Source organism: Liolophura sinensis, chromosome 9 (genome assembly GCF_032854445.1).
Source record: "Liolophura sinensis isolate JHLJ2023 chromosome 9, CUHK_Ljap_v2, whole genome shotgun sequence".
Classification (NCBI taxonomy): Eukaryota; Metazoa; Mollusca; class Polyplacophora; order Chitonida; family Chitonidae; genus Liolophura; species Liolophura sinensis.
In genome coordinates, this window is record NC_088303.1 from 30472638 (window position 1) to 30488670 (window position 16033).

General features: G+C 41.8%; 1 protein-coding gene across 1 annotated transcript; it reads left to right on the top strand.

The window, feature by feature from the left end:
* Positions 1 to 228: 228 nt before the first annotated feature.
* LOC135475779 (protein brambleberry-like) lies at positions 229 to 16033 on the top strand. The gene is given in 12 exon segments (XM_064755719.1): positions 229 to 468; positions 1456 to 1518; positions 1520 to 1585; positions 2960 to 3145; positions 5987 to 6209; positions 7197 to 7313; positions 9175 to 9354; positions 10256 to 10462; positions 11812 to 12024; positions 12379 to 12569; positions 13454 to 13576; positions 15899 to 16033. Coding segments are annotated over 11 exon segments (1719 nt in total). The 3' UTR covers positions 13487 to 13576; positions 15899 to 16033.

Consider the following 16033-nt stretch of genomic DNA (forward strand, 5'->3'; position numbering starts at 1 on the left):
TTCTTACGTTATTCCGAAACCATGTTATGGGTAACGATACGACCGAGGCTTCTGAGACTTAATCTGACATATCTTGACCAACCACGTTGTTCATTGGCTTGGGAGCGAGGGGCTTTTAAACCCCAAGTCGAAACGAGGAAAGTCAGCAGTAAAATCGATCAGATAAGGAGAAGTGTGAGCTCCTGGTGACATCAAATTTGCGCAACGGTTCGCACACTTCATGCAGTCATGGCTTTGAGGAGAACAGTACTGCTGTTCATCTTTCTCGGACTCCTCTTTCCTTTTACCGAAACAAGTTTCATGGGCTGGTTGTTTGGTGATGACGAGCAAGATGGAGGGACAGAGAAGAAAACTGGAATTGCAGCCCGAGATTCATCAAGATTCGAGATGTTATCAACTGATGAAAAGTTTCTAGAATACTCCAAGACTCTTGCAGAATTGTCCCCTTTGGACGAATGCTACCATATAGTAAGATTTGGGAAAACAAAATCATTGATCCTGACTTAGAAATGGTCTTTTCTTAAACTGTGGTAAATTGTAGGTTGTAAACTGCCATCCAAAACATAAACAATCAAGAGTACAATATTTCCGGTAAAACAGTATGGTAGACATACATCTAGCTTTTACCATATTACACATGGCAAATCCAAGTGGTATAAAGGAGTTTCAGGAGTTCACGCAGCTGTAGGAGAGACAAGTATGTGGGTCTCTCTTGCAAACTAACCGCAGGTACCTGTAAAAGGCGTGATTTTACAGTAGTTGCTAGATTGAATCTACATATAGAATAGACAGGTGTGTCAGCTCATTGATGCCATTGGAAGGTACTGTAAAATCACATTGTTTAGCTATGTTTGTGAAAGCCCCCCACCCAATCTCATTTAAATCTGCATGAACTCACAAGACTCTTGAAATACCAACTGGGCTTACACTGATCTCGCAGTTGCTGAACTTCAACTCAAACTCTATGAAGATAGAATCTGTAAACAATTCTGTTCAAGAACTCTGGTAGTCTCGTGGTAGTCCTATTTAAAGGGTAAAAACAAACTCAAATAGCAATTCTGTATAGAGCACAATGTGGTTAATACCTATACAATCATTTGAGGTTTCAGTTCCAACAAGTACTTTCATTGCCCACTCAGTCAATCATTATTGTGTTGTGAATATAAAAGGAGATCTGCACAGAATCAAATTTTTCAGTTCCCGTTACTGACATCTAGCTACTTAATTCTCCTCTATTGAACTACATGTATAACGATAATGATCGAGAAATGAAAGTGGTGCTTTTGTATTATTACCATTCTTATGTTTGAATTTTTATTCTTACAAATGAGTTGACATTTCTTGCATATGAGTATTTTTAGACGCTTGTATCAAATAGTCGTCATAGAGTTTTTTTTCAGGAGTACTGAAATGCATTCTCTGTTTATGTATACCTGGTACATGTACTTTGCTCAGGTGATCTACAGTTTGAGGAAGAAGTGCAGTGAGTTAACAGAAGAAGAACTTGGCAAGTTGTCAGGTACAACTGTTAAACTGTCAATCAGAGGCCGAAGAAAGGGCTGTCTACCCTTGCACAGCTAAAATGGTAAGAAATATCTTCAGTACATACATGTATGGCCAAATGTAGATCAATGTATGTTGTATGCTTGCGTTTTATATCATGCTTAACAATTTTTCAGTCACGTGATAACAAGGACTGGAGCCATTAGTGTGTGTACATGTACTGTGTCTTCTTGTAGCAAGGTGAGTCAAACTACTGTGGCCTCTGAAGTATCATGTCAAATGCACTAGACATGACACCCACCCAGCCACGTTATGCTGACACCAGGCCAACCAGTCCTGTTTCTTGCTCTTAATCTCTCAGTGCTGTGCACCAAGCGAGGCAGCGTTAAGTTCCACTTTTAAAGTCTTTCTTATCATCCAAGTCATCACCCAACCTGGGTTTGATCCGGGGCTCCTGACTTCGAGACGGACACTCTCAAAGCCGAAGCCGTGGCTTCTGAGGTTTGATCTGCATGTACAACCATGCAGAAAGCATTAGATTGAATGAGTTGCATTATTTCAGTCACACTGTGTTGAGAACACGTTAGAACCAGGTAATGGTTGCCCTCTGACATGAGAAAAAACATCTAAAATCAGAACAAACAGGAAACAGACAATTTTTAACAGTTTAATATTTAAAAAAACTTTAAATTTAGTTATACATTGGGGATCAGTGTTCATTGAGTCCAGGAGAGCTGTAAGCTTATGGATATACCTTTCTCCAGTCTTGCCCATAGGGCTGAGTGTTGCTTCCTTGCAATTAAATTAAATCAGCTGTATATGCTTTTTACTGCCTATACCATAAGGACCAAGTGGGACAGCATGGTAAGTTTGTTGCATTTGACACTGTCCCCTTATAATGAGACCTATAATGAGACCTAATTAGGGTTTAATCATAAATAAGGTTAAAACATATTTTTTACGTTAGACAAACACACAATGTAATGTCACTGTCTGAATTGGTAATGCGGGCAGAATGTGATTGTGGTGTGGTGAGAGCACAACACCTATGATGAACTTATTGTTTGGATGTAGCGACAATATATGTGTTGTATATTATCTTGACATGTAATATGGAATAGAAACTACCGCATTTCATTTAAAATTTGGATGGTTAAAATGCTCATTCAGATACACATGAAGACCTTCATATTATGATTTTGATGCCAACAGTTTTTCTGATAAGAAATTGATCAAACTTCACACAAAAGACTGAAATAGGGGTGGATGAATCAAGCTAAATGAGTCACTTAAAAAATGCTAATCTTTAGGAGAAATTCTGTATTCTTAGTACTGTACTTAACTAAAGACCAATCGGATGAACTGTTACAGTACATGTGAAGTGATCTTTTTTTAACTGTGGTGTGCACATGTTGGTGTATTATATTTTCTGTATTTTCAATTTTTTTTTTTGTAGTCAATTGCTGAGTGTACAAAAAACATGGACCCTACGACATGGAACTCGTATCAGATTGTGAGTAACCGTGCTCGTGCCATGTGTTACGCTGCTCAGCAGACACAGTTCCGCAAAATGACAGAGCTGACTGTGAACCAGCTGGTAGCTCAGGCAGGAAACCAACTCGCCACCATGAAAGATCTTCAGGTATGTGGGAACTCGTTTGTGCTTGTACATGTGTGTAGGGAATTGTAGTCTATAGGGGTACGGTTGCCACACTGCCACACTCCAGGTTTGGCTGAACGTTGTGTGTGGGAGCCTCTCTGTAGGATGACTGAACCCTCCTTGTAGGACGACTGCACCCTCTGTGTAGGATGACCGGTCCTTCATGTAGGATGACTGGTCCCTCCGTGTAGGATGACCGGTCCTTCATGTAGGATGACCCGACCATCCATGTAGGATGACTGCACCCTCCGTGTAGGATGACCGAACCCTACGTGTAGGATGACCGAACCCTCCGTGTAGGATGAGCGGACCCTCTGTGTAGGATGACCGGACCCTCCGTGTAGGATGACTGTCCCTCCGTGTAGGATGACGGTCCTTCATGTAGGATGACCCGACCATCCATGTAGGATGACCCGACCCTCCGTGCAGGATGACCGGTCCTTCCGTGTAGGATGACCGGACCCTCCGTGTAGGATGACCGGTCCTTCCGTGTAGGATGACCGGTCCTTTCGTGATGGATGACCCGACCCTCCGTGATGGATGACCCGACCCTCTGTGATGGATGACCCAACCCTCCGTGTAGGATGACCCGACCCTCCGTGTAGATGACCGGTCCTTCATGTAGGATGACTGGTCCCTCCGTGTAGGATGACCGGTCCTTCTGTGTAGGATGACTGCACCTTCCGTGTAGGATGACCGGTCCCTCCGTGTAGGATGAACGGCCCTTCGTGTAGGATGACCGGTCCTTCCATGTAGGATGACCCAACCCTCCGTGCAGGATGACCGGTCCCCTCCGTGTAGAATGAACGGCCCTTCCATGTAGGATGACCGATCCTTCCGTGTAGGATGACCGAACCCTCTGTGTAGGATGACTGCACCCTCCATGTAGGATGACTGGTCCCTCCGTGTAGGATGACCGGTCTTTCCGTGTAGGATGACTGCACCCTCCGTGTAGGATGACCGGTCCCTCCGTGTAGGATGAACGGCCCTTCGTGTAGGATGACCGGTCCTTCCGTGTAGGATGACCGGACCCTCCATGTAGGATGACCGGTCCTTTCGTGTAGGATGACCAGACCCACAGTGTAGGATGACTGGTCCTTCCGTGTAGGATGACTGCACCCTCCGTGTAGGATGACCCGGTCCCTCCGTGTAGGATGAACGGCCCTTCCGTGTAGGATGACCCCGGTCCCTCCATGTAGGATGACCAGACCCTCCATGTAGGATGACCGGTCCTTCCATGTAGAATGACCGGTCCTTCCATGTAGAATGTCATCCTCTGTATAGGATGACCGGACCCTCCGTGTAGGATGACCGGACCCTCCGTGTAGGATGACCGGACCCTCCGTTTTGGGTGCCAGGGTATGGTGGCTATAGAATGGTCAGATCCACTGTGTGGGATTGCCATGTCCACTGTGTAGGATTGCCAGATCATCCGTGTAAGGTGGCTGGACCATCTGATGTAGTTCTCACTCGAGATTAAATTTCCAAAAAAAAAGGGATTTTTAAAGAGCCCTTCCTGTAGTCAACAACTGAAACATGCAGCTACTAATGGACTTTCAAGTAGACATGTTACCTGGCATACATGTACACTAGGAGTGAGCTATTTTACCGGTTTACCGGTAAATTGGGGTATGGCCAAGCCGATACTATGTATCTTGGTACGGTCTATCCATACTGGTTTTTTGTGTAGATGTTCGGTAATTTCCGTGGATACCGTCGGAAATGCTCAGAATGCTTCCAGACGTAATGAATAATATTTTCTTTTTGTGTGAATATATAATGAAACCAGATTTCAAAAACTTAACATGAAGTTGTGCGTAACTGTACCTTGTATATAAGTAAACAAAACTGTGGAGGGTTAACAATGTCCACGAGCACGTGGCCGTCTCATTCTCAGTTGAAAAAAAGTGACCGGTCCCTGCGGCAGATACAAGCCAGGTTTGAACAGTGTGCATCGCACACGCTAAATCGAGCGTTTCAGGAAGGATTTCAGTTCAGTAAAATCCATCACCGAGGGCGAAATAATTAAGAACATTTTCGTGTGTGATAGATGTGGAACGTATGTTAGATATTCGGGGGGTACAACCAATGTTGGGACACATTTGTGACGGCACCATCTTGCAACTCAAATTGACGGTACAAGTGACTAGAGTGAGTGTTTGACGCCTGACAAGGATCAGAGCTCTTCCTCTCCCGTGGCCAGTACTGCTAGAAACATTGTTAGTTACTTTGGCTCGACATACACACATAGTTCAACATGATCTAATGTCATGGCTGACAAAATCACAGGATTGGTCATTGTGTTACATACTGCCGTTTTTAACTGTAAGCACGGCCACCCGTCACCATTGTTGAGAAGCAAACAGGGAGAAACAAGATCAGCTGAAGCTAGAGTTTTGACCTAAATAGAGAGAGAACAAAACCAAATAGAAAAAAACTAAATCAAAGAAAAGGAAATTGAATTCTGGTAGAACTAGAAGAAGGGAGCTGAGAAGTGGGTGTGTGTGTGTGGATATAGAAGGAGGATTCTGGCAGTGTTGTGAGGGGAGACAACTCTGTTTCATACACTTAATTGATACTTGAAATGCTTGGTTTGTATTTAATTAAAACTTGTATATAGTCTATGATGTGGAAAATTGACAGAAAATATCTGTAAAATTGAGGAGTTCTTGAGATATGCAGAATATGCCTCAAAAATGAAAAAAACAATTTTCATTGTTTTCCCATATCCTTAAAACCATACTCGTCATTTTGTAGTGTCTTTTCATGCATCCTTTAATTAAAAATTGAAAAATATGCAGTTTTACCGTTGCTTGATTGCAGGCAGGCCAGGAACAGCTCCATGAGGTGACTAGTGACACAATGCAGAAGATGTTTGACAGCCAACAGCAACTGATCAGCAACCAAGAGGTGCTACGCTCAGCACAGAAAAATGTCTACACTAACATTGCCAACAACCTGAGGCAGCTGACACGAGAGAAGGCGCTCATTTCAACTGGCAACCGAGAACTCGCAGAAATGACGGAAAGAATTAAGGAGAAGCTAGGTACGCATTTTAGACGAGGTGATGGGTGGTTGCCATATTTCATAAACTGGTACATGTAAATAGGTTAATTAAGGGGATAACAAATGAAATAGTGTATATTCAAGGAGGTAAAGTAAACTTGGTATTTTTTTTTAGGGTTTACGATGTAAAATCCATGTTTTGGTTTATTTGTCAAAGGCATTGAAGACAGTATGCCTTTGCTCTGAGTGTTTAATGCTGCTGCAGAAAGAAGGCAGTAGTGTATTAGGGCCCAAACAGGCTTCTATGGGTTTCATTCTTAGACGAACAGCTTTGGAGGCCTAATGGCTAGAGTATCTGCCTCGAAATGAGGAGGCCCAGGATTGAAGTAGGGTCAGGTCATACCAAAGACTTTAAAAATGGTATATCTTGCAGCTGTGCTTGGCACTCTGCACTGGGAGGTTAGAGAAAGGAAACAGGACTGGTTGACCCGGTGTCAGTATAATGTGACTTTGTGGGGTGTCATGTATGGTGTCTTCGGCGTGATACTTCAGTGGCGGCAGCACTGACTCCTCGCTGTCACATGACTGAAAAATTGTTAAGTACGACGTTAAACCTTAAGCGTACTTGCGTACATACATAGACGGATCACAAAGCTTTGGCTGCCTTATTGCTTGCCCTTATTCTTCAACCTTTTCAACCGCCTCTGAACGTTATTTTGAAACCTTTTGAGAGAACTATGGCATGTGGAGAAATAATTTACGCAGTTTTTTTAACCTTACATCTTATTGACATAAACAAATGATTTTTAGCGTCATTTTCATAATAATTGTCTGCCTAAATTGCACTGAAATAAGTGCTTTAGTGGTTGAAAAGGTTGAAGATTTACAGTAAGTGGCATGAAGTCTGAATGATTCATTCTATGTCAGATGGCACAAGGAGGAGTGAAGAAAAATGGCCATCTTATGCTTGTACGCTTTGATCTTGTTATCATGATTGTAAACTTTGATCTTGTTATCGTGTTTGTAGACAAAGCAACCACTCAGATGGTGAATCAGGAAGAGAAGCAGCAAATCAGCCATCAGGAAATCATGAAGGATCTGCAACAAATACGAGAGAAGGCACAGAACGTGCTCGGCAAGATAGGTATCAAATATGAAAACTTGTTGACAGAGATGCTCTTTGACTTGTTGTTTGATAGGATTGCAGCTGGTTAAATGCGTGGTGTGTGCACTTTTTGTTATACATGTGTGTTATACTCTTAAGATAGCCACGTTACAAGGTAACTAGTTTGCATCTAAGGGCGAAGTATTTAAAGTACTTGACGTTCAGTCGTTACGGTAGTGGGGGAAGGGGCGCTTTGTGGCCTTGTGGTTAGTGTGCCAATGCGGCCTTTGATGCAGGATCTGTGAATTCAAGTCCTCTCATGGGTTTCCCCCGGGCACTGCCTACTTCCCTCCAACCATAATGCTGGTCGTTGTCGCATAAGTGAAATATTCTTGAGGACGACGTAAAACACAAATCAAATAATGATATAAAATTTCAGTCAAAGGTAACACAAAGGTTCAAAGTGAAACCCAACTTTTGGGAGGAAATTTTTAGATCATTATGCTCTCAATGTTCTTGGTGCCTTGGTGACAGTAAGCTGTCGGTGAGGCTTAAGTGGCAGTTTGGGCAGTCTAATGCTCATTGAGGACCACCTGTCTTCCATTATTGCATCATATTGTGTGTATCTCACACATTGGATTTATTTATTTATTTGATTGGTGTTTTTACGCCGGACTCAAGAATATTTCACTTATACGACGGCGGCCAGCATTATGGTGGGAGGAAACCAGGCAGAGCCCGGGGGAAACCCACGACCATCCGCAGGTTGCTGGCAGACCTTCCCACTTACGGCCGGAGAGGAAGCCAGCATCAGCTGGTGAGAGGCTTCTAGGTCATTACGCTGCGCTAATGCGCTAACCGACTGAGCCACGGAGGCCCCCACACATTGGAAAGCTTGTGATTAACTGGCATGCACTGCTTCAAACTAATTGTTTGAGCATCCACCTCAAAGTCGGACTGACCCCGATTGCACAGTTCGTAGGGCGTCCGCTTTGGGAGCAGTAGATCCAGGGTCAATCCTGGGTCAAGTCACACCTAAGACCTTAAGACAGAATGTTGTAACTTCCCCGCTTGTTGTTCAGCATGAAGGGGATAGTGCTGTGATTGGTGATCTGTATCGGTATAATGGCTTGGACGGGATGGCTTACTTGCCTTCGGTTAGGCGTCCCAGTGAAGCAGCACTAGAAAAAAGAGTGGTGAAAATCTCTCCTGCAACAAGGAGGCACATTACATGCACTCTAAGGAATCCTTCATCGTCATATGACTGAAAAATTGTTAAGTACGACGTTAAACCCCAAGCTCTCACTCATACTCAGAATCGGAAGACTTGGGATAACACCTGGATGGGTATTTACCAAAGACTTTAAATATAGTACTTGTTGATGCCTTGAGCTCAGCACTAAGAGTTTAAAAAAAATAAGGTAACAGGACTGGTTGATGTGACTGGGGTTTGGGGGGGGGGGGGGGGTGTCATGTCTGGGATTTTCCTTTCTGGTCGGCCTTGGGGCTTGCAGCAACCTGTGGATGGTGGTGGGTTTCTTCCTGGGTTCTGCTCAGTTTTCCTTCCACCATAGTGGTGGCTGCTGTCCTATAAGAGAAATATTCTTGAGGATGGCGTTAAACACCAATCAAATAAAGAGTAGATTAACCTGGACGTGCTGGACACCCACACAACTAAATGCTTAAGTAAAAGTGAAAAATTGTAATTCACAGTGTTGAACAATGAATAAGAAAAATGAATTCAGTTTAATGAACAAGGAAACACAACAGACCAGAGCAGATGCAAGTTTCAAGTGGTAAAGTTACTGTTGCCAAATTGAACCTTAAACAAAAACCATGTAATCAAGTAAACAGTATTGAAAAAATTTTTGAAAAAAATTTAATTGATTTTACTGTTCAGATAACAGTTCGACTCACATCTTGAAGTATCATGTGGACATGATGGGACATTACCACACTACTCTGGACAACCTACAGAAGATCAACACCACCATCTCCTACATCCAGAACACAATCACTGAGATGAGGACAGGATTCGAGACTCGCCTTGGTTGGCTCGCTCAAATCTTGGGTGGTGCAGGTAAGACGACATTATGTTTTTCGAGTATAATCAAACATGTCAAATGTGTACATATATTCAGCATGAAGAAACAGAGAAGACTTATTCACAGGCTTCTTGAGGGGACTTCAAAATGTTAGAAAGCCTATAAACTGAAAGTTACTTTTCCAGAGCTTCAAAATTTTGTCAGTGGGCCTTGACATGTCTGGAAACTGAGAATCATGGCATGCTGGCATTCTCTTAAAGAAACTAGGGGTCTCCGTGGCACATGAGCCTCTCACCAATGCGGTCACTGTGAATTGAAGTCCAGTCGTACATTGGGAGGTCTTCCAGCAACTTGCAGATGGTCGTGGGTTTCCCCTGGGCTCTGTCCGGTTTCCTCCCACCATAATGCTGGTGGTCATCATATAAGTGAAATAGTATGGCATCAAGCACCAACCAAATAAATATATCTTGAATTTGTTTGAAAAAATTTGAATGAATTGAATAATGCAGTGCTGCCTAAATGGGAAAGTTTAATTACTCTGGAAGTCTGGAAATTTTAAATTTGCGAGGCGTATGAACATTATATTCAAGACCAGTTTTACATGGACATTGGTATGCCCAATATGAAATATGTGTAATTATGATATGTCTTTGTAACACTTTTTAATATTCACTTCATAACATTGTGTAATATTCACTTTGTAACATTGTTTGATGTTCACTTTGCAGCATTCTGTAACACTTACTTTGCAACATTATTTAACATTCACTTCACACAAAGATAGGAGTTGGAATATTGGACATGACCCAAAAAACCTATGTGATAAGAAATTGTTCAAGTTAGAGTGATATACTTGGGTCTGGGTTTCTGTGTATACACGCTGTTATACATCTTCAGCCAGTTGTACTGTCGTGACAATATCCTTTACTTTGTCAGAGGAGAGGATCAGCACACTGACAATTGCCGTCCTCCATTTTGGCTACTTCGTTCTGGCAGCCATATCTGCAGCGTTTCTACAGACGCCAATGGTGTCGCGCGTCGTCCTGCTTATCATCGTGCCTCTAAATGCCATCTCAGAGATGAAGCAGGGAGTCAGTATGGACTTTACAAGCATGACACTGTTCATCATCATCACCATAGCAGGTATGACTTACCCACACGTTAACATGTTTAAGCGTGATTATTGCGCTCACTTGATTTAAATGAACGTTACACTTTATGTAGAACTAAACATAAGGATCAAATAGGCCTGCTCAGTTGGCCTAATGGTTAGAGCGTCAACCTCATATCAGACTAGGATAAGGTCATATCATAGACTTAAAAAATTAAACTTGCTCCTGCCTCGCTTGGCGCTCAGCGGCTAGAGCAAGGAAACAGGACTGGTAGGACGGTGTCAGTATAATGTGATCAGGTGGGTTGTCATGTGTGGTGTCTTCAACAGGATACTTCATTGGCGCCCTGCCACAAAAAGACAAAGTATATGTTCACACACCTAATGACTCCTGCTTGTCAGATGACTTAAAAAATTGTTAATGGCCACATAAAACCCCAAGGTTACATTCATGCATACACTTTTAGGCGTAAACACAAGCATGACCTCTTACATCAAATAGGCAGGTAAATACTTTGTGTACTAGTGTGGTAGGCTTTATGATAAAGTATTACCTTGGCGTTTTATATTTCAAACAATGAAAGGATAAATGAAACACTTGTTTTTCAGTTTTAAATATGGAGTTTGTGATGTGTCCTAACATGTCAAAGCACAAGAAAAGCTTTTCAGGTTTCTTGTTGGCGTGTAAAAATAGCTTTACTATGCAATTTTCCGAAGACCCAGCGGTCAATCTGGAAAGGAAATAGCCTGCTGTGGGGACATCAACAATGATAGCTGTCAAAGCAACTTTGTTTGGGGCAGAGCCTTAATTGGGGACACCAAGCTGGTCCTGCGACCCCAGTGTGTTCATCGATGACCTCATTTTGGAATAGTCTCAACCACTGGTAGAAAATTGTCATACAATAGAGGGGTTATTAAGAGATATGAAATGTGCCTTAAAAATGAAAAAGAGAGATAGGCAAGTTCAGGCTATGCCTAGCCTAAGATGGATGTTAGGTATGGCAGATTTATTCAAGCCTGACCAAGGCTAGAGAGTTTAACCCAAGAAACCTTATCTCCGCTGTCAGCCCATCAGTGTCAATTCTGTATCTCTTAAAGGTTCAAATTTTTTTGCCAACAAGGGGGACAACTCTGAGATGTAAGATTTGGGAGTTCTGTTCTATAGAGTTTGCAGTGATCAGTGAGAACTTCTGTAACACTCAGAAATTGAAATAAGTTTGGACTTTTTGGGGGGTTAGTTTGCCAGTTTATCCACAACTCTATATCTGAAGAAAGTGAAACGTGACATGAGGCTTTGCATTCAAGTTAAGCACCTACATTTGAGCAGGGTGTTTCATTTCCCTCAGGCTTAGCTGTGTTTACCCCTCTCTGTCTGTTCCAGCTAACTGGGCGGTGACTTATGCCTTAAGGAAACATCGGCGTAACAATAGCGGGGATGATCTGCTGGCCCTGACCTCCCCCCTCCTTCCTGACCCACCAAATGTCACACCCACGACAGAAGTGAACGGATTTATTGGAGGACGACCGATTGGTCGCTTGAACTCTGTTGAAATTCAACATCTTACAAACACACTGGAGAGACTGTATAGATCATGTGAGTCAGTAATGTAATCTTTGATCTTTCTGAAGTAATCGTTCTTACACGGATATTGTTTTTCTCTTTGTTTCTTAATCATTTTTACAAAGTGAAGTCCCTAAAAAGAATGCCATGTTTAGATTAGAAGTACGGGTACATGTATCAGTTTTTCATCGGATTGGATCTTCATTGTTTACCCTGTCTTTTTGATATTTAGAATATCCCATAAATATCTATTTATCTGTTGTATGTGAGGACTGCTCCTGCTTTGAAATTTCATGTTCAGCCATTATTGAGTTGTATTAATCCATTGCAGGCAGACTTTCCATTAAATAATATTTGCTGTTTTCTTTTGTTGTTTTGTTTTTCAAGTGAACGTACATAATTCATCGACTGACAGCGGGACAGACTCGTTCGCCACCAGTCCACGCTCCAGTACACCAACCCGTCACTTCCCGACATCCACAAGTGTGCTTCGTACCCCAGCAACTCAACCCCCAACTCCCATGCCCTCCTCCAGCAGTGCATTCTCCCCAGTCACATCTACCAGAGAAGACAGAGAGGTGAGATACCTGCAAGTTAGCTTAGAGAGAACAACGAAACTTTGAAGACACAAGTCCTGGTGTGAAAAGCATAATCATGCTACTGTGTGAGATTCCTATGTCTGTAGCAAATCTGACTTAGTATTCATGTGTCAGCCCATCATCATCATGGAGAAAACAATACATAAACTCTTGAATACTTAAAATTGATTAAATTTAGTTCAAATCTTTGAATGCTTGCATAGTTATTAAGTGCTTGCATAGGCCTGTATTAAATTTTGTGTATATATTTGACATATAAGGTCATATATATTGCCAGTTTTACCATTTCAGAAATGTTAAAATGGGCAGGATTTTTATTGCTCTGTGTACCCCAAAATGTTGTAATCCTAAATTTTGTGCTCAAGACAAATGTTCCTAAAGTACCTGTTCACTATCAAAGACAGTTTTTGGTTTATTCGCACTTGTGAGCATTTATTCTCCTGACGATAGTCAGTAATGTCTGTGAAAAACACTTACTGTTGAAGCCTACACAGGCGGGATCTGTGTTTGATTGGGCTCTTCATGACTTCTGCTCAGTCCCTATACAGGCCTAAGTCGACACCATTTGTTTGTGCACGTAAAACATTGCCGTCAGTCCGATATTCTAATGTAAACGGATATGGCTACAATTGTTTTGTAAATAAGTTTTGCCTCTGAAATGAATATTCCCATGTAATGAATGTCAATGTCCTTTGCCCTGTTCATATCAAACTCCTTAGCAAAACTTCCAGCAGCTTCTAGGGCAGTGACTGGATTTGAACTCACAACCACAAGGCCATGTTCTCTATTGGCAAAGCAGTAGATTCCTCAGTCATTATGGGCCTGTGAACCAAAGAGATGACATGTTGTGATGTTGTCTACAGGTGGAGCTAGCATCTGCCGGCGCCACTTACTAGATACCCTTGACCGGGACACGACCTATCCCCGAGCCGATCTCCCAGCCGCAGCAGTCGTACGAGCACACCTAGGAGACGTTCCAGCTCAAGGTGAGGTCTGGATGATGGGGATTATTACAGGGCTGATATAATCCACTCTCAGGGACACAACTTAAATAATGACATGAAATGTATTCAGGGAGACAGGGAGGCAGATGTAGATGTTTAAAGCAAAAACAGGTGTTAGATTGAAATAATTTGATGTACTAGAATTAATGTTCAGTACTCGCTGACATGATTGATAAGTTTTGTTCACATACATGTGCTTGCACATTCACAGTATTCGACACGGAAAAACTTCATCAACTCTTTCACGTATTTTTTTGGTAAACGGTGAGGGTCATATTTATTCTTTTAAAATTTAACACAGATATTAGTAGTGCTGACAGCAAAGAATTACATTTCTCTCCCAATTTTTTTGGAAAAGTAAAAATATGAATATGTTGTTGATTAGATGGACTAACCGTGTGAAAAAAGGGAAACTTAGTATTCCTGCTACAGTTACATGTATATTGCCTAAAAAAGCAGATCAAGTGTCATAAACATTAGAAGAATTAGGATAACATTATGCTCAATATTGTTTCAGTCATAAGCAACAAACTCACCGTCCTTTTCTACCTTATTTGAACCTGCGGATGGTCGTGGGTTTTCACCGGGCTCTGCCCAGTTTTCGTCCACCATAATGCTGGCCGCCGTCGTATAAGTGAAATATTCTTGAGTACGGCGTAAAACACCAATCAAAAAAAAAAAAATATCTACCTTATTTGTCGTGTACCGTTTAATTGTCATTTAATCTCTGTGTTCATGGTACAACAAATGGTGGATTTCATCACTTTGCACTTAATAATGTCCATGTACAATGTAGTTGTTGTATGGGTTAATAGCTCAGTCAGTTTTGCACAAAAGATTGTCTGTAAATTAAAAAGGGATTCTCATGAGAATAATGCCTCCAGTGGATTGGTATATCAGCGTTGATAAATCAACAATGATTGATTGTTAAAACTGTGCTTAACAGACTTGGCACATCATATTTTTCCTCCTTGTCATTTTGTTCACATGGTGAAATAATAATGGGGTTTCCATTACCAGGTGGTTAGCGTGTTAGGACAGCCCAATGACACAGGTGCCTCTCATCAATGTGGGGTGGCTGTGAGTTCAAGTCCAGCTAATGCGGGCTTCCTTTTCTGGTCATACGTGTCAAGGTCTACCTTCAACTTGGGGTTGGTCGTGAGTTTCCCAGAACCCAGTTTCTCCCACCATAATGTTGGCCTCTGTCATAGAAGTCAGATATTCTTGAGTACTTGTAAAACACCAATCAAATAGTACTAAACAGATCAGCTACATGTGTTGACTGGCTTTAGGTATTACCTCAAATTTATGCATACAAGCTTTTTGCAGGACATATTGACGAATCTGGTTCAGGTTGGGTACATTTCCAAGATTACATCCATACCTGTCAGTTTCCATACATGCGATTGATCTATGACATGTCTTTATATTTTCTTTCATCAGGTACTAGTATCTCCATATTTTCTTTCATCAGATACAAGTATTTGGATGTTGTTGATAAACTGTTTTGTCTAATTAAAGATATTGAAATATTAATACTGATGTGGCTCATTAACATTGAATATACCCTATATAATGCGGCAGAGTTTTGTCTTCTGCTGATTTATAAAGCCTTATGTGATATCATCCTAAAACATACTGCTCACCAGATTGAGTTTGCCACTTTTGTTTCTTGTTTTCATTGACAAGTAAGTTAAAATGGGTAACAGGATTAAACAAGGCTATGTTCACCTTAAGTGTGTGAATAATGAGGGCAATACTGTGCTTACCCCTAAATGACCTAAAAATCCGACCAGAAAAAGAGCATTTCTGGAGGCTAATAAATGTCATGAGGTACTACTTCTGGTGCTAAAATTTACACTTTCCTGGTTTGATATCATCCTACCTTCCAAACACCTCTCAAAGCAACTTTCTAAAATGAGTAGAATTCCCAGAATCTGGTAAAAAAGGGCAACTTAGTCTTGGATGAAATTATAAGTTATGTAGAGTGTAAATACTGGTGTACATGTATTGATGGACAAAATACCAGCAGCAGAGTCAGTGACCTTCAGGGGATGTTCCCATTTCAGCTTTGTTTTATGTCTTTTTATCTCTCAAGTCACAAATCACTCTAACCATCTTATTTTCTCTGTACATGCTTGAGCTCACAGAAAATGTGAAAACATTAAATCTGGGGACATGGACCATAAACAAAGATAATGAAAATCGTAGTACCATATGTGGTTGGTCGCCTTTATGGGACAGTTATGATCAGTCTTATAAGCTTTAATAATAAAAGGTTGTGTTTTTCCTGTCTCTCTACAGGGCATCCAACGCCTCCATCTCCCGACCTCTGTGTAACGGTACAACGCGCAGTGGGCAGCCGTGTAGGCTGTATGCGGTCAGTGGTGATGAGTTTTGTCACCTGCACAGGTCCCTGTCTTAACCACCACCTTCCCC